The 25888-nt window shown below is 36.9% G+C and overlaps 1 protein-coding gene and 1 gene segment (V, D, J or C); one reads left to right on the plus strand and one right to left on the minus strand.

The window, feature by feature from the left end:
* The window catches only part of LOC306863389 (myosin-binding protein C, fast-type-like), a 33061-nt gene extending 22567 nt beyond the window's left edge, over positions 1-10494 (minus strand). Inside the window, exons 1-3 of the mRNA XM_079406713.1 lie at positions 10441-10494; positions 166-180; positions 27-44 (exon numbers count right to left, since the gene is read on the minus strand). Coding sequence (XP_079262839.1) covers positions 27-44; positions 166-180; positions 10441-10459 — 52 coding nt within the window. The 5' untranslated portion in view covers positions 10460-10494. The remainder of the gene's footprint in view (positions 1-26; positions 45-165; positions 181-10440) is intronic.
* LOC306863410 (Ig kappa chain V-III region MOPC 63-like) overlaps positions 1-25888 on the plus strand; it is a 773265-nt gene that overhangs the window by 668143 nt on the left and 79234 nt on the right.

Genomic DNA, 25888 nt, shown 5'->3' on the forward strand with positions numbered 1-25888 from the left:
TTTTCATAACCATTCAGATTTATTACCATCCTCCTCTGGAACTTCTGCAGATGAAAGAACAACGTTAAACTAAAAAAACCTGTATTCATAAATTAATATTTTCAATGAAGTTTGGAAAGTCTTGTAGTTTGGAAACAGTCGATCCAAGCTAATCATTTCACTTACCCTCTGGCTTCACCTCTGTGGGAAGAATTTAGATAAAGTGGCATTAGTTATAACAGTTAATGTCAAAATATAATCCGCATATGATATAGTACATGTATTTAACTATATTTATGATTTTACCGATATCCTCATCTGTAAAGTTGTCATTTCTAACTGATGAGCTATTGAACTGAATAGATTTTCTGAGGTGAATGTGAGGTCAGGTGACGTTGTTTATGAGCTGTTTCATTGATGTCTCTACCCTGTTGAAACACTGATTGGGTGATTACACGAGAGATTATCTGTCATTAAGTTTAGTACTTTATATTTCAACATATCACCTTCTGATATTCATTCATGTTTATTTCGTGCTGTAACTAAGAGAAAATAAGGAAGTTCGGTTCAAATGTGACATAAAAGTTATACAAATGGCAACTTTTTTGAGCAATGGTTCTTGGGCCCTTTCCCACTGAGAATGGGCAAACCGGGCATACCTTAGATCTGGATTCTTTAGACCCCGTGTCTCACCTGGTTGGCTGTTGATGGCAACATTGCTCATAATTTTTCCCCGTGTATCATCACCTTAAGTCATTGGTCTCAAACTCAATTCCTGGAGGGCCACAGCTCTGCACAGTTTAGCTCCAACGCTAATCAAACACATGATCCAGCTAATCAAGGTCTTCAGTATCATTAGAAACTTCCAAGCAGGTGTGATTTGGGGCTGGTTGGAGCTAAACTCTGCAGAGCTGTTGCCCTCCTGGAATTGAGTTTGAGACCACTGCCTTAAGTGATATTTTAATATTTTAATCAGAAATAAAAACATTTAAACTATTTTGGTCATATCACATTTATACATAAATGCCAGTTAATTAATAATTATTACAGTGTGCACTTGTTCTTTTCTCTCAGTTGAGATGTACAGATCAGTGCCCCGATATTTGGAATAATGGTTGAATAATAGGTTGTGTGTTTTTAGGGTTGATTCTTTTAGGGTATAAAAACCGAATTCTGAAAATGTTGGGACTTTTTTTTTTTTTTTTTGAATAAAATGAAAACTAAAAGACTTTCAACTCACATGAGCCAATATTTTATTCACAATAGAACATAGAGAACATAACAAATGTTTAAACGGATACATTTTACACTTTTATCCACTAAATGAGCTCATTTCAAATTTGATGCCTGCTACAGGTCTCAAAAAAGTTGGCACAGGGACAACAAAGGGCTGAAAAAGCAAGAAATTCATCTGGGAGAACATCTAGCAACTAATTAAGTTAATTGACATCAGGTCTGTAACATGATTAGCTATAAAAGGGATGTCTTAGAGAGGCAGAGTCTCTCATAAGTAAAGATGGGCAGAGGCTCTCCAATCTGTGAAAGAGTGCGTAAAAAGATTGTAGAATACTTTAAAAACAACGTTCCTCAACGGCAAATTGCAAAGGCTTTGCAAATTTCATCATCTACAGTGCATAACATCATCAAAAGATTCAGAGAAACTGGATAAATCCCTGTGCTTAAGGTACGAAGACCTTTGTTGGATGCCCATGGTCTTCGAGCCCTAAGACGACACTGCATCACTTATCAGCATGATTCTGTCATTGACATTACTAAATGGGCCCAGGAATACTTCCAGAAACCACTGTCAGTAAACACAATCTGCCGTGCCATCTGCAGATGCCAACTAAAGCTCTATCATGCAAAAAAGGAAGCCATATATGAACATGGTCCAGAAGCGCCGTCGTGTCCTGTGGGCCGAGGCTCATTTAAAATGGACTGTTTCAAAGTGGAAAAGTGTTCTATGGTCAGACGAGTCCAAATTTGACATCCTTGTTGGAAATCACAGACGGCATGTCCTCCGGGCTAAAGAGGAGGGAGACCTTCCAGCGTGTTATCAGCGTTCAGTTCAAAAGCCAGCATCTCTGATGGTATGGGGGAGCATTAGTGCATATGGTATGGGCAGCTTGCATGTCTTGGAAGATACTATGAATGCTGAAAAGCATATAAAGGTTTTAGAGTAACATATGCTCCCCTCCAGACGACGTCTATTTCAGGGAAGGTCTTGTGTATTTCAGCAGGACAATGCAAAACCACATACTGCAGCTATTACAATAGCATGGCATCGTAGTAGAAGAGTCTAGGTCCAGATCTTTCACCTATAGAGAACATTTGGCGCTTCATTAAATGAAAAATATGTCAAAGATGACCACGAACTCTTCAGCAGCTGGAAACCTATATCAGGCAAGAATGGCAAATTCCAACACCAAAACTCCAGAAACTCCTAACCTCGATGCCCAGACGTCTTCAAACTGTTTTGAAAAGAAGAGGATATGCTACGCCATGGTAAACATGCCCCCGTCCCAACTATTTTGAGACCTGTAGCAGGCATCAAATTTGAAATGAGCTCATTTTGTGCATAAAATTTAAAACAATTCTCAGTTTAAACATTTATGTTATCTATGTTCTATTGTAAATAGAATATTGGCTCATGTGATTTGAAAGAATTTTAGTTTTCATTTTATTCAGTTTTAAGAAACATCCCAACATTTCGGGAATTCGGGTTGTATTCATAGCCTACACTCAGCTAGTAGTGAATGTTCTCACAACTTCCTTAACATCCTGGCAAGGTTCTCTTAAAGTTATGATCGATCTTTCTTTCACTAACGCTAATAGAACATTTGTTCAAAATTAACTTAACTTTCAAACATTTTTAATAAAATTTTAAAACTTGTTTCAGACTGTTGAGGGAACATTCAAAACTTACATAATGTTTACAAAATGATAAAATGGAATGTTCCCTTGACGTTCATAGTAAAAAACATTATTAAAAACTAGAAATTTTGAATGTTCAGAGAATATTCAGAAATAAGGTTTTCCTAACTTAATGGAAACTTAAGCAAAATGTTCTTATACCGTATTTTTGTCAGCTGGGTATTTGGTCCTTTTCAAGCCTGAATATATGGTTACATATTTCAGAGAAATATATTTAGTCAAATAAAAATTTTAAGTAGGAAAACTGAAATAGCATTTTCTTGTAAAATCATTTTAATCATTTTGTACAGTATATCTTATATATTTAAATTAATGATGCAGTGACCTGACAGAAGGCATTTTAGCACAAAAATTATGCAACATGAAAAGATATGTATATTTCTGCAATACATTAGTTCAACAATTTTCAAACTGCGGCCCTGACTGACCATAAATGTTTCAGTAAGTCGTGACTGATGACTAGGACTTAAGTTACTATGTAACCATTCTGACATCCTCTGGCCTGATGATAAATATATTCCAGAGCTCTGAGTAGCAAGCTGATAGGCTGTAGAAATTCTCAGGCGCTCGGCCACACGGATGCTCTACAATCCTATAAATACAACACCAGAAAATTATAGCTGACATAAACTGACCTCACAGTTTTAGACTTTCTTCTGTATATTTTTTACACACATGTACACGTAAGAAATTTAAGAGAAGTTGAAAAATATAGCTGTAAATTGTATTCAACATTAGGGTCTTAAATAGGTGCAGAAAGTTCAAAATGAAATAAAAAATTTCAAGTTTCAAATTCAAAAACGTCATGGCATTAAATGTTACATGCACTGCAAAACTGAACATCTTAAACATCCTTAAATCAAGATAAAACCCCTGGGAATTGTGTTCCCTTTAATTAATGGCTTAAATTTGTTTACTTGGACTTAAAAACTGGCAGAAACCCTGATATCTATATTAGTTTCAGCATCTGCAGTTGAAAAACCGGCCCGGTCTCATGAAAATACGTATAAATAGTATGGCAAATAAAAACGAAAACTTGTGGTATTGATTAGCAAAAACAGACTTTGGCATACATATGATACGCACGTGTTTGGCGTGCATATAATATGCAGTTTTCACGTGCATATAACACAAAATTTGTTGGCATGCATATAATACGCAGTTTTCGCGTACATATGATACGCATCTACCCCACAACACTAATCCTACCCATCGCGTAGCATATAAACTCCAAAGTCCATTTTTGTGTATAAATTTTTCAGTTTTTATTTGCCGTTCTATTTATACGCACTTTCATGAGATCGGGTTGAGAAAAACACTATTTGAGTTGAGCACTAATTTCTTGTTTTGGAGTAGGAGGTTTCCACTCACTCTGATAATGAGAAACTCTCTCTGACCATGTGGTCTGAAATAGCAGCATGCCTAACATCCGCCTCGTTCTCAGGAGGGCACATTGTTGCCATGGCGCTTGTTAAAAGGCCACGGTAAGATTGCAACCTCTCTTATGTCAGGCCAGGAATCTACCCGTCGACCTCGCCGATATCAAATAGCAAACATCTTACAGTTGGGATCTTATGGTCGGGCAAATAACTGTCAAAAATGACTGACCTTAATGATAACCACAGATATGCTGCTATTTGTTTTAGGTTAACCGAGAGGATGTGCCATATGCAATAGTTTTGTGTTTGCATTTCAGAGTGATTTTAAGTAAACTATGCAACTCATTCAGTTATGTTTTTCAGTGCTTCCTCAAACCTGGTCCTCGAGGGCCACTGTCCTGCAAATTTTAGCTCCAAGCCTAATCAAACACACCTAAACCAGCTAATTAAGCTGTTCAGGATTACTAGTAAGCTACAGGCAGGTGAGTTTGATCAAGGTTGGAGCAAAACTCTGCAGGACAGTGGCCCTCCAGGACAAGGCTTGAGAACCCCTGATCTAAGGGATGGGTCAAGGAAGCGCTGCTTCCATTCGAAGGATGTTGTTACACTTTTAGGTTTGTATAAAATATGAGCCGCATTTGTGTCTTCACCAGTGTCACCGTATCGCATTTCAAACCACACATACAACTTAACTTGGCATTTAAAAATAGGTTGAAAATTTTATTTCAACCTTTAAAAGAACTGCCTTAAAATTCTCTAAACTACTTGCAATAAATATGAATTAGACCCCTTTCAATTTAATTTAAGTATGCTATAATTTGCTTTTATATACTTCAGTATTTATATTTACATGTAATTATTTCGTTTAATTTATTTGTTTGTTAAATTTTCTCTGTTTTGTACAATTAAAATTTTATTTAAATCCCTAAAGCAGCTGATGGTTTGCCATTAAAGTTTCTATTACTTGCAATATCGCCCAACTTTAATTTAATTTATATTTATGTATTTAATTAATTTAATTTGCATTTATTTATTTATGAATTTCTTTTTCTCTTTCAGTGTATGCTGCTTGGTCTTTTTTTTTTTTTTTTTGAAAAGGTCTAATAAAGGTTTAAAAACATCTTTCAGATAGTGATGAGCGATTTAGGAGTTTGAAATTAGAAATTTGATCACTAATTAGCAATTAGATCATATTCCTAATCTGAAATATGATCATGTATTTGGACTTGTTCAGGGAATTCGACTATTAAAAATAAAACATTTTAAAGAAAAATGAACAAAATAACTTTGATTAGTTCATCATTTAGTTCAGTAAATGATCCGATCTTCCAATCCTGCTCCAAATATTATTACTGTATGTATAGGTTGCAATTCCAATTTATTTTGCACAAAGTTCACACGTCACCTGCTATAAATCGTAAAATTGTATAATCAGCTTGCCATAATTCATTCATACACTGATTTGATTTATATTTATAGTACCACATGGACCAAAATGTGATATAAAATAAGTAAATACTCCTGTCTGACAGCAGTAACATAAATGCTTTATGTAGCGTTTATGGTTCATATTTGGTGCTTAAACACCTCACTAGTAAGTTTGTCTTTATGATTCACCTAAGATGAATGTGTGTGTGTGCTTTAGAAGGATTGAGGTGATACTCAACACAGTGTACTACACGCTGGATTTAGCACATTATGATGGTAAGCTCCCTGTCTTAGCACAATTCCTCAAACACACACACACACACACACACACACACACGTATACAAGCTTTGGCTCCCAACAGAGCTGCTAAACCTCCATCTTATCACTCAGGCAATTCAGATGTTATGCAGAATAACTGTTATAAAAGCACCTGCTCACACTTTACCAAATCAGCGAATCTGGGTGGCAAATAATGCAGCATGTGATGAAACCGGTGCCGAGGCGGCTGTCTATATTTGTGCAAATAAATGACTGATACTGCGTAGTGGCTAAAGGTCTGAGACTCAGTCTGTCAGCATTGTGCCCTTAAGCAAAGCACTTGATCCCGGGTCACTCCAGGGGAATGTAATTACTAATTTAATTTATTAGTATTGCTACAAGCTTCTAATTAAGCAATTTATGGCAAAATTTGGACAGATTAGACATGTGCCTTCCTTTTAAAAGTTTGTAATCCCAATAATTTTGCTATCATAACCTTTACATAGGTGTATTTTATTACAGTATGTGTTTGCATTTTATAGTTGCATTGTTTTATTTGCATATAAGCACCCCCCCCCCCCCCCCCCCCCCCCCGGCAGCTGCAGGGGCATAATAAATAACTAGACAGATACAGTGTCTCAGTCATAGGCTGCTGACAAATGCAAACTGTTCTCAAGTGTCAAGCATGCATTATGTGCATGTTTTTCAGTGCATTTTGTTTAATTGTAAATTAGCCACCTGCATTGAAAATTTTGAATTCTTTCATTTAATCCTGAAAATTATTTTGTTTTGATTTTTGTAAATTGTGCAGAATAATAATGTCAATTAATAATGCAAAATATTAGCATTTTCACTAGTGGTCTATTTCAATATGTTTGGTCTATTTGGAATAAATTAGCTTTAAATTTAAAGGTCATTATGATCTAATTATTCATGTCTTTATGTGTGCACTTTTATTTAATTAGAAAACCGCAAGTGCATCTTTAAATAGAAGCCTGAGTTTCAGTTGACTTTGCATTTCGATGGAGACAAATGCTATTAAATCAGCTCTCCAGAGTGTTCTTTCATACTAGTAAAGTCTCTGGAAACTGAAGTGGCGATTATCAGCATATGATGGTATTTTTAGAGCTCATCTCTCCCCTGGGCTTCTGTGGCATTACCATATCGGACAACAGCATCTAGAAGAACCCTTATAAGAGCGACGATGTGTAAATCAACGCTGCTGACAGACTGCTGATCGATTTACTGCCTTTCACTCAAAAGGTGGGGCGAAGTAGCAGAGGTTAAAGTGAGAAATGAACTGGTCGGAGGGATTGATTTGCCATGGGAAAAGATGACGTGATTTCTATTGCTATTTTGTGTGTACAGCAAAGGCTTTCTTAACAGTTGACTTCTCTTATTTTTACTCAATCCACAATGAATAAAGTTGTCTAATAAACTGTGATTTACAGACCGCATGGAGAGGTGAAAATAGAAATGGCAAAGGTCATCGTGAGATATTTATATCTTACTGTGGAGTGTCAAAGACAAGAACAGACCACCGATTCTAGATGAACTGAAAACCTTCTTCAGAATCTGTTTAGGTTTTGTGGCATATGATATACAGTCCAGCCTGTCATGTGGCCGTAGGTATGGATTTAGATAAGGTCTCGCGGGTCACGCTTTTATTAGCATCTGAACTGTTAATTGGATCCCAGTAGGGACTTACACACTCGCTCTAAATGAAAGAGTCTCCGCCAATGTGGCTTAAGGTTTCAGATTCTCCTCGTCTTAAATTAGGTGTTGTCTTTTCCAGTGTCTCAAAATCTTTTGACAAATGTGTATAGGGTTTAAGATTCACGAATCTTCAGTCATGCATCAAAGATTTCTGTTATATAAACTGAGGTTTAGTTGATATATTTATCATCAATAAATCCAATCTAAGTGTTTTGATCTCATGCATTTTAACAAACTGAATATTATGGAAGCTCGTTTCAACCATGGATTAAAAAAAAAAAAAAAAAAAAAAAAACATAAATGTGTCTTTTTTTCTCAGAGTTCTGATTTTATGTCTCGCAAATTCTATTTTTCTTTTTTTCTCCATGGAATGTAAATTAAAAGTGTAAATGAGTTTGTATCTCGCAGTTCTGGCTTTTCTCAAAATTCTGAGTTTATATCTCTTAATCCTGTCTTTTTTCACAAGTTTATATCTCTCGATTCTGAATTAATAGCTTACAATTTTGAATAGCCTATCTCATAATTATAAGTTAATATCTCACAAATCTGTCTTTTCTAATTTTTTTCTGAATTAATATCTGACAAATTTTGAATTCATATCTCACAATTTGTAAGTTAAGATCTGTAACATGTATAATAGTTTTCAGAATTGTGCGAAAAAAGTCTGAATTATGAGATGAAAAATCAGTTACCTTTTTATTTATTTTTTCATAGAATGTCGCTTGCTCCACATTTTAACCATATTCACAATTTTCTTAAACTTAATAAATTGTATTGTTTTCACAATTGACTGATTCCAAAAATGCATTTTGAAAATATGATTATTTAAATAAAATCAAATAGATGCAAAGAGTTAATAAACTACGCCCTGACATTTTCGAGCACAGAAATCTGACCTGTTTCTTTCTAATAGGCATCATATTAAATTTATAAGTGTAATCCAAATAGATGGAAATTATATATAACATTCAAACACATTTTAAATTTAGGCCTAGCTGTTTTGGATTGCACATTAAGCTTTAGATGTTTCATGTGACACACTTGATGGAGACTCAAGCTTGTGTTGTGAATGATCTGTTAGCCCTTGGTCAGTGTGGAATTGTGCTAAAATCAGTAGATGAGCGCTGGACACGTTCACCGTATGCACTTCATCTCATCCCGCTCTCACACTGTCACACAGTTTCTTGTCTTACAGACGTGGTACAACGGGATGGATAAAAAAGATAAACTGATGTGACAGGAGGAAGAAATATATCTCACGACCGTATGCCTGCAAATCACTGTCCGTCTGACAGAGAGTATAAGGTTTTATGAGCACCAATTTAGCTTTATAATGAACTGTTAATGGATAGTTTAGATTGGAGACAGACAGTCATCATTATTTACATCCATATTTTTACGACATGATGTTACATTATATACACTAGACATAATCTATCTATCTATCTATCTATCTATCTATCTATCTATCTATCTATCAATCTAAATACATAAAAACATCTACATTTAAAATATAATAGGCTAAAATCAAATCATTCATCCATAGGCTATATGCATAAAAAAGTAGATAAAATATTAATTAAAGCTAGATGAGTAAATTGTGAGCAAACTTCGAAGTTGGCTTGAGAAAGCCTAATCTGAACATATGAAGCAGTTGTAAAAGCTTTAAACTTGAAAGATTAGATTGATGTTGATAGCATGTTTCTAGCATGATTAGCATGTTGTTAACATGTTGTTAGCATGAATACCCTGTTACTGGCAGGATTAGCATGTTTTAACGTGATTAGCATATAAAATAATATTTTAGAATGGTACTAGTATGAATTAGCATGTTGCTAGCATGTTTAAACGGGTTAAAATTATGTTAGCATGATTTAGCATGGCTTAATATGAATTGGTATGTTGCTAGCATTATTTAGAAGCACAAAATCTCTCTCTGTCTGAATTTCTGATTTTTTTTTATTTATTTTTTTTATCCATGTCATCTATCCACCATGCATACTAAAATATATTAGATCAGTAATACAGTGATGAGACACTGCACAGCTTTTGTCTCATATGGGTTTTGTTCATTCATTCATTTTTTCAGAGCAGAAGCGTCACCAGTGTTTTCACCCAGGAGCAGTGGGTGTGTTTCAGCTCCGCTCGGGGGAAGCTTTTCATTTTACCATCTGTGCAACTTTATCTTTCTGCCCTGACACATCTGCTGCGCTATTTCTCTTCACACTGACCCTTCCTCATTCATGAACCACCTCTCCTCCTCAGCTTTCATCCTCCTGCATTGCTTCTACTATTAATTCCAAAGTTCTTTTGAGATGTTTGAGAAGTTTGCATGGGTTTAAAGACCTCAAAAAGTTTGCAAACTAGAGAAAGTGCATGGAAAATGTTTAGAAGCAATGACAAGCAGGAAAAAAACAGCACAATATATGACAAATTACAATATATCTGTCATATGTTAGAAAAATAAATAGCAAATCTCAGTTTTGTTTAAAATAATCCACTGATCGGTGATTCTGATTATATAAATAGACAATAATTGCTGATAAATAACCAATAGCACAATATACAGATCACGCAAAACAATCAAAGAAGTCAACGAATCTTTCAGTATAATTTCTAATCTTGTCATGTTTTGTAAAGTCTTACACCATCAGTTCTGGCACTACTAAACATACTAGTTAAACTACCAGTAGAAGAAGCATAAATACTAAAACCTAAAAGCTTGAAGGAAATGGAGAGAAGTACCTTCTGTTGGCTCAGGCATGTCTGTGGCTCAGTCTTGCTCGTCTTTCTTCAACTGACAGCTTGTGTCACTTTTTTTGCTTTTTATTTCACAGTCCCTCGGTTATTCAAAGCATTCAGGGAACTCAAATTACCCACCAAGCAAGGAGAGAGCTGGAAGGAGGGAGACAAACCAGGGGGAGAGAAGAGAGAAGCACTGACACTCGAAACCCCTCCTGGATTCACCAAGTCTGAGAAGAAATTTTGGAGAGATGGAGGGAGAGCCGGAGATGAGGGACGGACACAAGCGTTTGCTGACAGACGTATTAAGGTGTTGTTATTTTACAGAGAGTTTTACACCAGCTAAACAAAATGCCGTGGTGGTGCTCTTTCAACACCCTTTCTCATGAACGCATCACAATGTTTCTTCATTTGTGTCCATGTCTTTGACACAATTTGTTGAGTTTGTGTTATTTTTGTGCATTATTTGCTGATTTTGTGGGGTGGTTGCTGAAGCATTTGTACTTGTTTACACACACATACCCATTCATATATTAATATTTACAAAACGATATACTGTATGATATATAATACAATATATAGTATTTGCAAAACATTATTTTAATTTAACAATTATTTTTTTTATTCTTTATTTATTGAACAGTTTAGATTTATAACTATTTACAACAGAGCCCAAGATCTGCCCATATACATAAGATACAAAAATAGAAAAAAAAATTTTTAATAATAATTGATTGAATAATAGACTTAATAACAATAGAGTTTGCATGCCAGAAAAGTAGGACTATGATCAAAAAGTTAAAAAATAGTAATAAAAAATTTATAGGGGTGGTGATGGCGCAGTGGATAAGACACATGCCTTTGGTGTGAGAGACCCGGGTTCGAATCCACTGTGAGACACCAATGTGTCCCTGAGCAAGACACTTAACCCCTAGTTGCTCCAGAGGCGTGCGACCTCTGACATATATAGCAATTGTAAGTCGCTTTGGATAAAAGCGTCAGCTAAATGAATGAATGTATATATTTTATAATGTGGAGGAGCGTGACAACGGAGTTGGGGATCCAAATGCAAAAGCTTTATTCACAGACGTGGTCAAAACAGACAGGGTTAAACACCAGTAAACAGTACAATACAGGCAGAGGCAAAAGAGTATTCCAATAAACAAGCGAGGGTAAGGGCAGGCGGCAATCAAACAAGAAACTAGGAACAGCCCAAAGATCAAAACACGGGAAAACAAGGAAACACAGAACAAAACTCGGAAACTAGAAACTAGGAAGTAGGAAATGGCTAACCAATAATCCGCCCCAAAGAGTGGGAGTGAGTGAGTGAACCAATCAGAACATGACACATGCAAACTAGGAACCAATCAGAACAAAATACACAGACAGGGGTAGCACATGACATGAACACATGAATACTGTAATGCTGATATAAAGCTATATCAAGCTGATTTAAAGCTGCTTTGACACAATTTGTATTGTTAAAAGCGCTATACAAATAATAGTGACTTGCCTTGACTTGAGGGGCAAGGGAAACATGGGAAATGAAGTCCAGGAAACAATACGAAGAGTCCAGGGTGGAGTGCCCTCTTATAGAGTTCATGGGCACTCCAGCTGGTGATCGTGACATAGCGCCCTCCATAAGGAGCGGCTTCCAGACGGCTCCCTTCCAGGAGGGAGGCAGAATGGGGAGGGATGGAATCCAGCAGAGCAGGATGCCAAGGCGGAGCAGAGAGCCATTGCGGAGCTGGCGGAGCAGGAAGCCAGGGCGGAGCAGAGAGCCAGGGCGGAGCCGAAGAGCACCAGGGCAGAGCTGAGGACCACCAGGGCAGAGCAGATGAGTCTGAAGATCCCCACGGCGGAGCAGATGACCAACACAGCAGAGTAGATGTCCACCACCGTAGGGCTACCGAGGCAGGTGACCACCAAGACGGATCAGGCTGGACTGGAACAGAAAGCACAGAGAGGTTAACAACAGATTCTGCGGCCGAGACAGGAAAGGCTGAGAAGTCACAGATGGTCTCCTTGACCATAACAGGACAGGCAGAGGGTTCTGCAGTGGAAGCTGCCACCTCGGGAGGCGCTAGAGCAGGCTCAGATGTCTTGAGAGGTTCTGCAGCCGGAGCTGCCACCTCTGGAGGAGCTAGAGCAGGCTCAGACGAAGCCTCTGGTGTGGTGCCATATTGTGCAGTGACTCTGAGGTCGCGGCCATCTTGAGAAGAGACTCTGGAACGGTGGCCATATTGGGACGCGACTCTGGGCTGGCGGCCATCTTGGAACGATACTCTGAACTGGCTTCCATCTTGGGATCTCTACATGATCCCTGCCAAGGAATAAGGGTCTTGTCTAGCGAAATGATCAGTCATTTTCTTAAAACAATAAACATATACTTTTTAACCACAAATGCTCGTCTTGAACTAACTCAACCTCACACATTACATAATCATGCATGCATGACGTTGGTGGAAGTACCGACCCAGTGTTTACAAAGCGAGCGTGCAAAGAAAATCAAATGCCCTTTACAAAAAGGTAAAACAACAATGTTGGACAATTTTGAAGTTGGAGGAGAAAATGAGATGGAGTTTTTCGCCCTACCCTAACTTTTTGTACCGGAGTACACAGATGAAGAACTAACCACATGTGACCTTTTTTCAACATGATTGCGTAATGCATGAACATGTGCATCACAGAGCTAGTGTAAGACTAGCATTTGTGGTTAAAAAGTAGATCGATTTAATTTTTTAGAAAATGACAGATCGTTTTGCTAGATAAGACTCTTATTGTTCAGCTGGGATTGTGTAGAGCCCTTTGAAGCTGCATTCAAACTGAATTTGGACCTTCAACCTTTTGGCCACCATAGAAGTCCACTATATGGAGACAAATCCTGGATTGTTTTCCTCAATAAACCTAATTTCTTTGCGACTGAAGAAAGAAAGACATGAACATCTTGGATGACATGGGGTGAGTAAATTATCAGGAAATTTGTATTCTGGAAGTGGACTTCTCCTTTAAGGCTGCTTGTGCCAGCTCAAAATTCTCTGTATAGATGCAATGCAGCATAAACGGTAACTAAATTCCAGCTCCGTTTCAGAATCTGAGTATGCACTTGTAATTGTTCTGTAAATGCATTTATGCCCTTCTGAGATGTATTAAACAGTATTGTAAAGACACATAAATGCCACTTTCAGAAATGCTTTTAGGCCATCTTTGTAGTGTGAATTTGGCATTAGACTCTAGATCATGTATGAGGCCACAGATAACCACAGCCTGCTGATATGGAGTCTAACAGCACGATTACGAGTGTGATATAGCTTTTACATAACTTAAATTTCATTCAGTATGTCATTGATACACTCACATTACCACCCACAATGATACAAACACAACTCTTGTAACACTCGGCTAATCAAATTGATATATAACAGACATTAATCCACTATTACAACAGTAAGTCGTCAAATGAAAAACTGCTACCATGGCTTAGAAAAGTGCTTTGCAGCTTAATGTTTTTTTTGTTTGTTTTTTTTTAATAAATGAAATTATTAAAAAATTAAAAGCACTCAGGAGGATATATGTATGTGTGTATATATTATTTATAAATATTAATACAATATACTGTATAATATATTGATGTATTTAAAATATAATTTAAAAATATTTGCCAAACATTATTTTTGAAATGTGTTAAATGTTTTTAAATATTTATTTAAAATTATTCAAATATATTCAATATAAGAATAATAGAATATATATAATATTTAATTGTATTTATAAATATTTATGTAAAAGTGTTTGCAAATAATAAAAAAAACATTAAAATGTTTAAATATTTAAATATTTATATTTAACATGTTAAATGTTTACTAAAACTTTGTTAAAATATATATGTTTATTTTTAACATTTATTTTAGATATATAATATATACATATTATTTACCATTATTTATAATATTAATATTTATCATAATTTATTTATAAATGCTTCCTTTCATATATTAAATATTGTTTGTTTATTATTTTAAAATAATGCAAATATAATACACTAATATATATCAATAAAAGTGTTTTTGAAAATATTGTTTTAATTTAAAATAATATTATTTATTAAAAATAAATATTTATCAAAAATGCAATTAATCCCGACAATGCCTGAAACTTTGTATTACAAGCACTTCCTGTGTCTGTTTGCCTCTTTATAATGTATCACTTATTGTATTCCTCAATTGTAAGTCACTTAAGATAAAAGCATCTGCTAAATGAATTAATGTAAATATTATTATATATTTATAGAATATATTTTTTATTTGTAACATTTATTTTAAATGATGTGTGCCTAAACACTGGCTGTTTTCAGACAGGTTTTCTAAATGTTCCTCCATCAGTTCACACCAAACTCACTCCGGTGGAGTCCGACGCCTGCAGTCTCTCCCTCAAAACAAGACGACACATGAATCTTGTCTTTCTGGACGCAGATACTTAGTTTAGATCCTAATGAACTGATCTTTAACTACTATTTTGGCTTTTGCGGCTTCATTCCTGTATAATCCCCCGGGAGTGGGATACTCCACTCATATTGCCAGGCTCATGCTGATTTTATTAATAGAGTCTCATCCCATATCTGTCATGTGTATCAGGGATCACTGCAGGAGTGAAGAGACACAATTTGAAGTATCTGTCTAATGACATCACAGTTGTTCAGTTGCCTTGTACAGACCATGTGCATCTGAATGACAATCATATTGAGTTGCAACATGTGACCTGTGGTTATTTTTATTTATTTGATTTACATTATTGACTTAGATTACATCAACATGCAATTAGTAAATGTCAGTGTTCATTTGTTCTTAATTTTATAATGAACTTTATTAATGTTATATCTCATTACGATAATATTAAACACGGACTGTGTTTATATTATTTATCTGAAGTGTTTTGTGATTGCTACATTTTCTATTGTAAAATGTCCAAATGTATTAAAAACAAGATTTTGTGCAGTCTGGGTTGACAATGGTCACTGAGATACTGTTTAATGCTTTTCTGACTGACTCCTCTGTTTATAGAGAGCGACCGCAGGACCTCGTGGCGCAACGGTAGCGCGTCTGGCTCCAGATCAGAAGGTTGCGTGTTCAAATCACGTCGGGGTCAAAGCTTTCATCTTTACTTTCCAAGCTTATGAAGTAATAAAATTAATAGCACGTATTATATTCTGAGTATGATTATGAAATCCAGTCACATATTGGCAGTAGACCTACATAATGATAATAATAATTACAACAATACTTTGCTATTCTATAAGGGCACGATTAGGCCTACATTGTTTTACAACAGGTAGACATGTAGACATTTTTACCATAAATGAGAAATTAGGCCTATAATAATAGAATTTATTAAATATTATAGTAACTATGAATGTTTGGTTCAGTTGTTTTGCTTTCTAACATGCTTCCCAAACATTTTTGTGTATAAAAATACAATCCTAAATAAATTCTACAGAATTATAGAATTCTATAAAATTTTATACGATTATATCATACACTTTTATTAATTGTATTAATAATTTATTAATGTATGTTAAATATAATTTAATGTTATATTATTAAATACTTCTATATTACTTCATTTACTGACTTAAATGTGAAGATCATTAGATGGCGCTGCAGCACAATAAATGCAGCAGCTTCACTTCAATATCAGCCTGAAAAACGTCTCCTGAGGTTTGAAACTGACACCGCTAATATTACAGTAAGAGACAAGAACAGTAGAATGGAATCCTATGGGATAATTTCTGGAGTTCGAACACAGACCTCGTGGCGCAACGGTAGCGCGTCTGACTCCAGATCAGAAGGTTGCGTGTTCAAATCACGTCGGGGTCAAATATTTATTCTTCGCATTTAAATCATATATTTATAAAACAATAAGTGCAGAGAACCTAAATAAGATCTCATTGTGAAATACAGAGGAAAAAATCTTACCTTCATACAAGTGTGGGGCAATTCATGTGGATATTAAATATTCAATATTCAGAGAACATGAAGACAATTGATCCTGCGATGCCAAAGAGGTATTATAGAGTACAAACAACAGCTTTTGGGTCTAGGTTTTTTTTTTTTTTTTTTGTTCTTTGGATCTAAAATGTTTTTTTGTTTTTTCCTCCTTGCACTTCTACTCCTGCAATAATATGCATCTTTCACTAGGGGTCAGTGTATATCAGGCTTTTTTTTTTTGCACAGGACGATTAAACATGATGGAAATCATAGATGTAAGCAGTGTTGGAAAGAGTCCTGAAAATGTGTACTTAAGTACAATCAGGGCCGCTGCTGGCCAAATGGGTGCCCTAAGCAGGATTGTATTGTTGTGCCCCCCTCCCTCAGATATTATGGAAGTAAAAAATAAATAAAAATAAAAATAAAAAACCTACTACATGGGGTCAAAATGAGAATGAGAGAATGAGAATTAGCTTTATTGCCAGGTATGTTTACACATACGAGGAATTTGTTATAGTGACTTTAATAAAATATACAAGTAAATAAATTGTATTATTTACAAATTACAACTGTAGCTCGGTTACCTATGGCTATGATTTTATTAATATAGTTGTCTGATTGATTTTATAGTATTCAGAAATCATGCAAAAGAAAATTAATCAGTTTTACTACGCTAAAACCATGGTTTATAATTTCTTCAACAAAAACATGTGGACATCACAGCCCTTACAAATATTGAGTCTGTGTCATATAGCAAAAAGGTGGCCAAAAATGAAAGATTAAGTGGATATTTGAATGTTTGGTCAATATCTAGATTTGGTCGTCCTGTAAGAGCAGCCTTTGGCTCCCTTTGCAGGCATCTGTAACATGCAATGTACATAAATTTATTTTGTATTAGCCTACGATATGTATTTTAACTACGATATGTTTATTTTAAACTCGTTTTTTATATATATATATATAATGCATTTTTAGACATTTTAAAGGCTATTATTGGCTTAGGTCTGTTTTTATAACCACAAAAAGTTTAATACTTCTTTATAAATTATTAATTGAAGTAACAAAACAATGGTTAATTTGCGGTTATCATGTTTTTTTTTTTTGATTTTCTTCAAGTTAAAACCATGAGTAACTTTCGTAAGTGAACATGGAAACCCAGAGAGAATATTAGATTTACAACCCTAAGATTTCTCCCCAGAATGAAACGGTCTGTTATTGGCTTTTTTGGAAGGGTCATGAATAATAATGTTAAGCTCTGCTCTGATTGGCTAATTTCACAGTAGCTCACAGGAAGGAAACACAGGGAAAATATGGGGTACGCTCACAAGTCCGGGGTAAGTATACAGCATGCTGCTAACACTCCCACCACCTCTACTCCGTGTGTTTCTCTGCACAGACCCTGTGCACCCAGGACGTGATCTTCCCAGATGTCCTTCACTCCGGCGCCGGGACACCACGGACCCTGGGTGCACCAGCAGAGGAAGACGTGAGCCAGGCCCCAGGCGACGACCTCTCCGCCTCCTGTCTTTGACATCTCCATCCGGAACCGCTTCACTCCCCTCCGCGAGACGGAACGCGACGCTGTGATCGTCGGAGACTCCATCATCTGGATATATGCTATATGGATATATGCTACGTTAGCTGAAGGTAAAGTGCACACTCACTGTTTCCCCGGTGCTCGTGTTCTCGATGTTTCTGCGCAGATACCCGCGATCCTGAAGGGTGACGAGAGCATCGGTGCTGTCGTGCTGCGCGCGGGGGTTAACGACACCAAGCTGCGGCAGTCGGAGACACTGAAGAGGGACTTCAGGAGCCTGATCGAGACGGTATGCAGCACATTGCCCGCGACGATGATCATCGTGTCCGGAGCGCTTCCCACGTATCAACGAGGACACGAAAGGTTCAGTAGACTGTTTGCTTTAAACGAATGGTTATTGTCATGGTGTTAAGAACAGAAACTGCTCTTTGTTAATAACTGGAATCTTTTCTGGGAGCGTCCTAGGCTTTTCCGTGCTGATGGCCTGCACCCCAGCAGAGTCGGAGCGGAACTCCTGTCGGACAACATCTCCAGGACGCTACGCTCCATCTGACTAGTAGTTTTGTTCTACCCACTTAAAAGATAGAAGTACTTGCATTGTCCAATCTATACAGACTGTGTCTGTTCCCTGAATAGCGAGGTCAAAATATAAATTTAATGCAGGATCTAGAAAAAATCTGATCGTGATTAAACCAGAAATACGCAAAATAAATGAACAAAAACAATTTTTAAAGCTTGGGCTCCTAAATATTAGATCACTCGCACCCAAAGCAGTTATTGTAAATGAAATGATCACAGATAATAATTTTGATGTACTCTGCCTGACTGAAACCTGGCTTAAACCAAATGTATATTTTGGTCTAAATGAGTCTACTTCACCAAGCTACTGTTATAAACATGAGCCCCGAAAACAGGATACATGAGGTTTAAGTCATTCACAATACTTCTGCTTAATGTTACACTGTTAGATATGCAAAATAAATCTCTCCTGTCTCTTGCTCTGGCTACTGTGTATAGACCGCCAGGGCCATATACAGATTTCCTAAAAGAATTTGCAGATTTCCTCTCAGATCTATAGACACAAAATGGCGACGCGCACAGACACAGTGGCTTTTCTCTCTCCCGACAGAACGGTGTTTTCGTGTTTTTTGCCTGGAGACCCGCCAAGCTGGCATTCAAATCAATTGTCTCAGTCCGCAGAATGTGATAGCGACACAGCAAGTTGCCATGGAGACAGCCTTGATCAGGACCCAGACAGAGTCAACAATCAACAGGTGTCGGTGGAAGGGGGGAGGAACGAAAGAGCGTCTCACTGCAGTGTTCTTCCCGGGCTTGTTATTCCCAACAGCGACCTTGTCCGAGGCCCGCGCTGGTCTGGGGGGAGCCGAAAAGAAGATAAGATTGCGATTGTTTGGTCTTGGTGCGAGTAGCCGCATTCCAATTTCACGGCTACTCTCTTTGTCCATTCTGATCTCCAAATCCATCAATTTTCCTTTGCAAAGCCGTGAGCTTGTCCGTGATAGAATCCATATTGCGGTTAATAGTCTCAGTCTCAGTGCTGACCGCTCTGCCCACTGCTTCAATCATGACGGGCAGCCTTGTGAGGCTTTTGACAGCTGTTCCCGTTTCCTGAATTCTTCGATAACCCAGGGCAAAGCTTAATCCAATCAGCAGAAAACCGGTTATCATGGTTCCGAATAGGTAGATATCTTCAATGTCCTCCACGTAAATAGCCGCCAGACACACGACCCGCCACCTTTCCCATGCGTCCATCGTGTAGCCAGCTGCGAACGTTTCCGCCAGGGCAATCAGGTTCACCCGAACCCAAACGTCTCGTCAAGAAATGGTGTCAATTGCATTGAGAGACCAGTTGATCAAATCCATGATTTTTCAGTTTGGAGAGCAGTGCAGAGAGAGTCTCTCAAATATTAGACAATAGACAATATACGAGACGAGACGAGAGAGCAAAGCAGGGAAGGTAAGGAGAGGACAGGGAGAGAAAAATGCGTCCACCTTCGTTGAGAGCCAAGCAAAACCCTCCGCATTGCAGGTGATACCACCCACCCGACACACAGCTTCTTCAGTCTGCTGCCATCAGGGAGGAGACTGCGGAGTCTCCAGGCGAGGACCAGCAGACTGAAGGACAGCTTCATACATCAGGCTGTCAGGAAGCTGAACTCCCTCCCGTCCTTGCCCCCCCTCCCCTCTTTTACCCTATGCAACACTGAACACTGATACTACGACTTTATTTATCTCTTTTTTTTTTCTACAATGTCCTCAGACTGATAAGCTCCTCTTGCACTATATATATATATATATATATATATATATATATATATATATATATATATATATACACTCTATACATACACATATATCTGCACAGTTTTGTTTTTATTTAACTGGTTTGCACTCTATCTGCCATGTGCCTTATGCCACTATATCCATCTCTTTCTTTATTTTTCTACAATGTCCTCATTTGTATATCTGTATAGTTGTATGTAAATACAGTATGTTTAAACTGTATTTATCTGTATTTGAACGTCTACTGTCAGTGTCTTTAATGTTAACTGTATGCACCAAGGGTCTGAGAGTAACGCAATTTCAATTATCTGTATGTATGTGCCGTACATGTGGAAGAATTGACAATAAAGCAGACTTGACTTGACTTGACTTAATGTTGATAAAGTGCTAATTGTCGGAGATTTTAACATTCACGTTGATAATACAAATGATGCGTTAGGACTTGCGTTTACTGACCTAATAAACTCTTTTGGAGTCAAGCAAAACGTCACTGGGCCCACTCATCGTTTTAATCATACACTAGATTTAATTATATCGCATGGAATTGATCTTACCGATATAGATATCGTACCTCAAAGTGATGATGTTACTGATCATTTCCTTGTATCGTGTATGCTGCCTATTACTGATATTAATTATATGGCTCCGCGTTATCGTCCGGGCAGAACTATTGTTCCAGCCACCAAAGACAGATTCACAAATAACCTGCCTGATTTATCTCAACTGCTCTGTGTACCCATAAATACACATGAACTAGACGAAATGACTAGCAACATGGGCACTATCTTCTCTAATACATTAGAAGCCGTTGCCCCCCTCAAATTGAAAAAAGTTATCGAGAAAAGCATACTGCGCCATGGTACAATAGTTATACCCATTCTCTCAAGAAAGAAACTCATAACCTTGAGCACAAATGGAGAAAAACTAACTTGGAAGTTTTTAGAATTGCGTGGAAAAACAGTATGTCCAGCTATAGACAGGCTCTAAAAGCTGCCAGGGCAGAGCATATCTGCAAACTCATAGATAATAACCAAAACAATCCAAGGTTTTTATTTAGCACAGTGGCTAGATTAACAAATAAACAGACACCACCCGATCTAAATATTCCCTCACAGTTTAATAGTAATGACTTTATGAATTTCTTTACTGATAAAATAGATAACATCAGAAATACAATATCAAATGTAGATTCTACTGCGTCTAGTATTTCAGCTTCATTCATCGCACCCAAAGAAAACTGCAGAGCTTTACAACTATAGGACAGGAAGAGCTAAATAAACTTAGTGCATCTAAACCAACAACATGTTTATTAGATCCTGTATCCACTAAACTATTGAAAGAGTTGTTACCTGTAGCAGAAGAACCGCTTCTCAATAGTATTAACTCATCGTTATCTTTAGGTCACGTCCCAAAAACAGTCAAGCTGGCGGTTATTAAGCCTCTTATTAAGAAACCACAACTAGATTCTAATGAACTGGCAAATTACAGACCCATTTCAAATCTTCCGTTTATGTCTAAAATTTTAGAAAAAGTTGTGTCTGCTCAATTGTGCTCCTTCTTGCAAAAAAAGATCTCTATGAATAATTTCAGTCAGGTTTCAGGCCTCACCATAGTACAGAAACTGCACTTGTTAAAATTACAAATGACTTGCTTCTTGCTTCAGACCAAGGCTGCATCTCATTGCTAGTATTACTTGATCTTAGTGCTGCGTTCGACACTATAGACCATGACATACTCATAGATCGATTACAAAACTATACTGGTATTCACGGGCAGGCTTTAAGATGGTTTAGATCCTACCTGTCCGATCGCTACCACTTTGTTCATTTAAATGGGGAGTCATCTCAATTATCACCAGTAAAGTATGGAGTACCACAAGGATCTGTCCTAGGTCCTCTGCTATTTTCAATATACATGTTGCCCCTTGGTAATGTTATTAGGAAATACAGGATTAGTTTTCATTGTTATGCTGATGATACTCAACTATATATCTCAACAAGACCAGACGAAACTTCTGAACTATAGATTGTGTAAAAAATGTAAAAGATTGGATGACCAATAATTTCCTCCTATTAAATTCAGATAAGACAGAGATATTACTTATTGGACCAAAAACAGTACACAGAATCTCTTGGATTACAATTTCAACTAGACAGATGTACTGTTACGAGCTCTAAAGTCTAAAATCTGGGTGTTATATTAGACAGCAACTTGTCCTTTGAAAATCATATTTCCCATGTTTCAAAAACAGCATTCTTCCATCTTAGAAACATTGCCAAGCTTCGAAACATGCTACCTGTTTCTGATGCAGAAAAGTTAGTTCATGCATTCATGACCTCTAGACTGGACTATTGTAATGCACTGCTAGGTGGTTGTCTTGCATCTTCAATAAACAAGCTACAGATAGTCAAAAATGCAGCGGCTAGAGTTCGTACCAGGTCAAGAAAATATGATCATATTACCCCAATTTTACAATCTCTGCACTGGCTACCTATTAAGTTCCGTATCATTTACAAAATATTATTACATGCCTATATGGCCCTAAATGGTTTAGCTCCTGCGTACCTAACTTGTCTTCTACCACACTACAATCCAACCCGCTCCCTAAGGTCGCAAAACTCTGGACTTTTGGTAATACCTAGGATAGCAAAGTCCACTAAAGGAGGTAGAGCTTTTTTACATTTGGCTCCCAAACTCTGGAATAGCCTTCCTGATAACGTTCGGGGTTCAGACACACTCTCTCTGTTTAAATCTAGATTAAAGACACATCTCTTTAGCCAAGCATTCACATAATGCATCTTATAATCTTGTAATGCAGTTATATCTGATCAAATGTACATTATTATTCTTTAGCTTTGGTTGAACAAATCATTTTTGCTTAGATGGAACAGCAGCTACGCTAATTATGTCTCTATTTGTTTCTCTGTTTCTGCTTAACATCCCGTGGTAACTAGGAATTACAGAAGCTTCAGTCTGGATCCAACCATTAAAGGATCTTAGAAAAGATAATGCCAACCCCTCAGAGGACCTCAGAGGATGCCAACACTCAGACAACATACAAAATTACCAAATTTTGCCATAAGTTAAATATATTAATGTTCTGCAATATATAAATATATTGTTGAAACTTAATTTCCTGTAGAGCTGCTTTGCAACGATTTGTATCGTAAAAAGCGCTATACAATTTTTTTTTTTATTTTATTTTTTTTTATATGTTATGAAAAATAAAAATAAAAAATGTTGATAACAAAAAAAAAGCGCTATACAAATAAACTTGAACTTGCAATAACATTACAAGCACACAATTCCCTATAATATCATTATATGCTTAAACATTAAGATGTGTTCTCATGGAAATTACTAAAGTAGTCAAACCTGTTCATTAGAAGGGGGTGACCCAATACTTTTGGCAATATAGTGTAGGTAAATCATTTGTGGTTAGGTTTTCAGACAAGCAGATCTTGGCTCAAAGTGATGGTGTCCATTGTACACAAGACATATTTACTTATTAAATAATCTAGGGAGCATGCCTAATCAGATTAATTTGTGATGCATTACTGTATAGTTATGTAGCGTGTAGATGTATTCTGATTGTACTTTTTATGCAAACCAAATTTTTAAAGTCCTTTAAGCGTATAATATTACAGTGCAAACATTGATTTTGGATAAATTAACACAATCGATATTCTGCCTTGTATGCCTGGCTGTGACATCATTTGTGTTCTGCACATAAAACCTTATTAGCTGTAATCTATTCCCTTATCCCTATAGTTTTGCAGAAAATCCAATTCATGTACAATCATGTCCTTGTGGACAGTGAGGTCATCTACCAAAAGGCAATATCAGCAGATGTATCACTGCATGGAAATGTGCCACCAAAGGAATAAATTGTGAGGTCATTAAACTGCCAAATGTGTGATGGAGCATTTGCCTTAAATGGTGCAACTCATTAAACAAAGCTATTTTTTTTTTTTTTTTTTTACAGAGACATAGATGTGATGACTAAATGTTTTAATAAACTGTGTGTAGTGGTTTATGTGGTGGAAGAAAACCTCCCAAACGCTAAATCACTAAATTCCAAAGCAGGGTTGCCTATAATTGCAATTTGATGACATTTTCATGTTATCTTATAAAGTGTTGATCCAAAGTATTATGTCCCAGTGATACACAAACTTGCAATTCATCAAGATGACAATTTACAATAATTAAAATTCAGTTTGTAAACAGTAGGTCCTGTAAATGTCATCACAATTACCCCCCCCCCCCCCCCAGTAATCATATACACTTTATAGAAGTGCAAGTAAAAGACCTAGTGTGATGTATAGTAACATTTGCCTCTTTTTTTTTTTTTACAGAGCCTATGTCCACAGCTTCATCTCACCAGTACCTGGAGAAAGAGAGGAAGAGCAGAGAAAAACTCAATTTTGAAGATGAGATTGGCAAACAAGTATGGAGTCAAAAAAGGGCCATATAGATCTGCAAAATAAAACAATGTTTTGCAAACAAAAAATATGTTTTGCAAAAAAAAAAAAAGTTTTGCAAAAAAAAAAATAATAATTGCAAAAGAAAAGTTAACCACTGAGAGAAAAAATAAAGTTTAGCAAAGTAAAACTTCAGCAGCATTGACTTTGCAACACATATTTCCCTTTGCGCCGCTCCTTTAAATCCACATTTCAGTCATCCATGCCTCTGCGGCGCAAGCTTTCCTTTGCGCTTCATTTTTCTTTGCGCCTCCTTGAGGGCTGTGTCCAAATTCAGGGTCTGCATCCTCCTTAGGATCCTTCCTACCCGGTTGAAGGAGGAGGGATCCTCCGACGTCCGCAAAACCCGGAAGTCGGTGTTTGTGAATTTGGACAGCCTACCCTTCTTTTAGTTCCCTCCCTTACCCGTTGCTCATATCCAGCGCCAAGCAAGAAGCGGGAAAATGGACAAACAAAGAGTTATTCTCATTTTAATTCTTTTGGAAGAAATAAAGCAATTAAATAAATTAAATACTTTCTTTGCTCGTTGTCGGAGAGTTTTTTATATCAGACTACAAGACAGTCACATCCAGGTAAGCCATTATAGCCTATTTTTATTTGTTTTTAAGTATTCTACTAATTTCTCCTACAAATTCATTGAGCCGAAGCATAAACTTTAGCTTGTTTTGTCAGAGAAACTCCTCTCCCACTCCGCTACCGCTCGCTTCGTCCGCCATTACGCTCTGCCGAAAAGAATTATGGGATAGGTAGGACGGGAAAGGATCCACCACACCCATCCTTCCAATTCGGGGAAAAGGAGGACGTATTTGTGGGCCGCATTTGAAGGATCCTACGAATTTGGACAGCCTTCGTCGCGGCGCTGTGACGTAACATCCTTCAAATGAGTACTCCGAAGGATGCAGACCCTGAATTTGGACACAGCCAAAGGAGGCGCAAAGAAAAATGAAGCGCAAAGGAAAGCTTGCGCCGCAGAGGCACGGATGACTGAAACGTGGATTTAAAGGAGCGGCGCAAAGGGAAATATGTGTTGCAAAGTCAATGCTGCTGAAGTTTTACTTTGCTAAACTTTATTTTTCTCTCAGTGGTTAACTTTTCTTTTGCAATTATTTTTTTACTTGCAAAAAAGCATTTTTTTTTCTCAATAC

The sequence above is a fragment of the Barbus barbus genome, assembly GCF_936440315.1.
Source record: "Barbus barbus genome assembly, chromosome: 44".
NCBI lineage: Eukaryota > Metazoa > Chordata > Actinopteri > Cypriniformes > Cyprinidae > Barbus > Barbus barbus.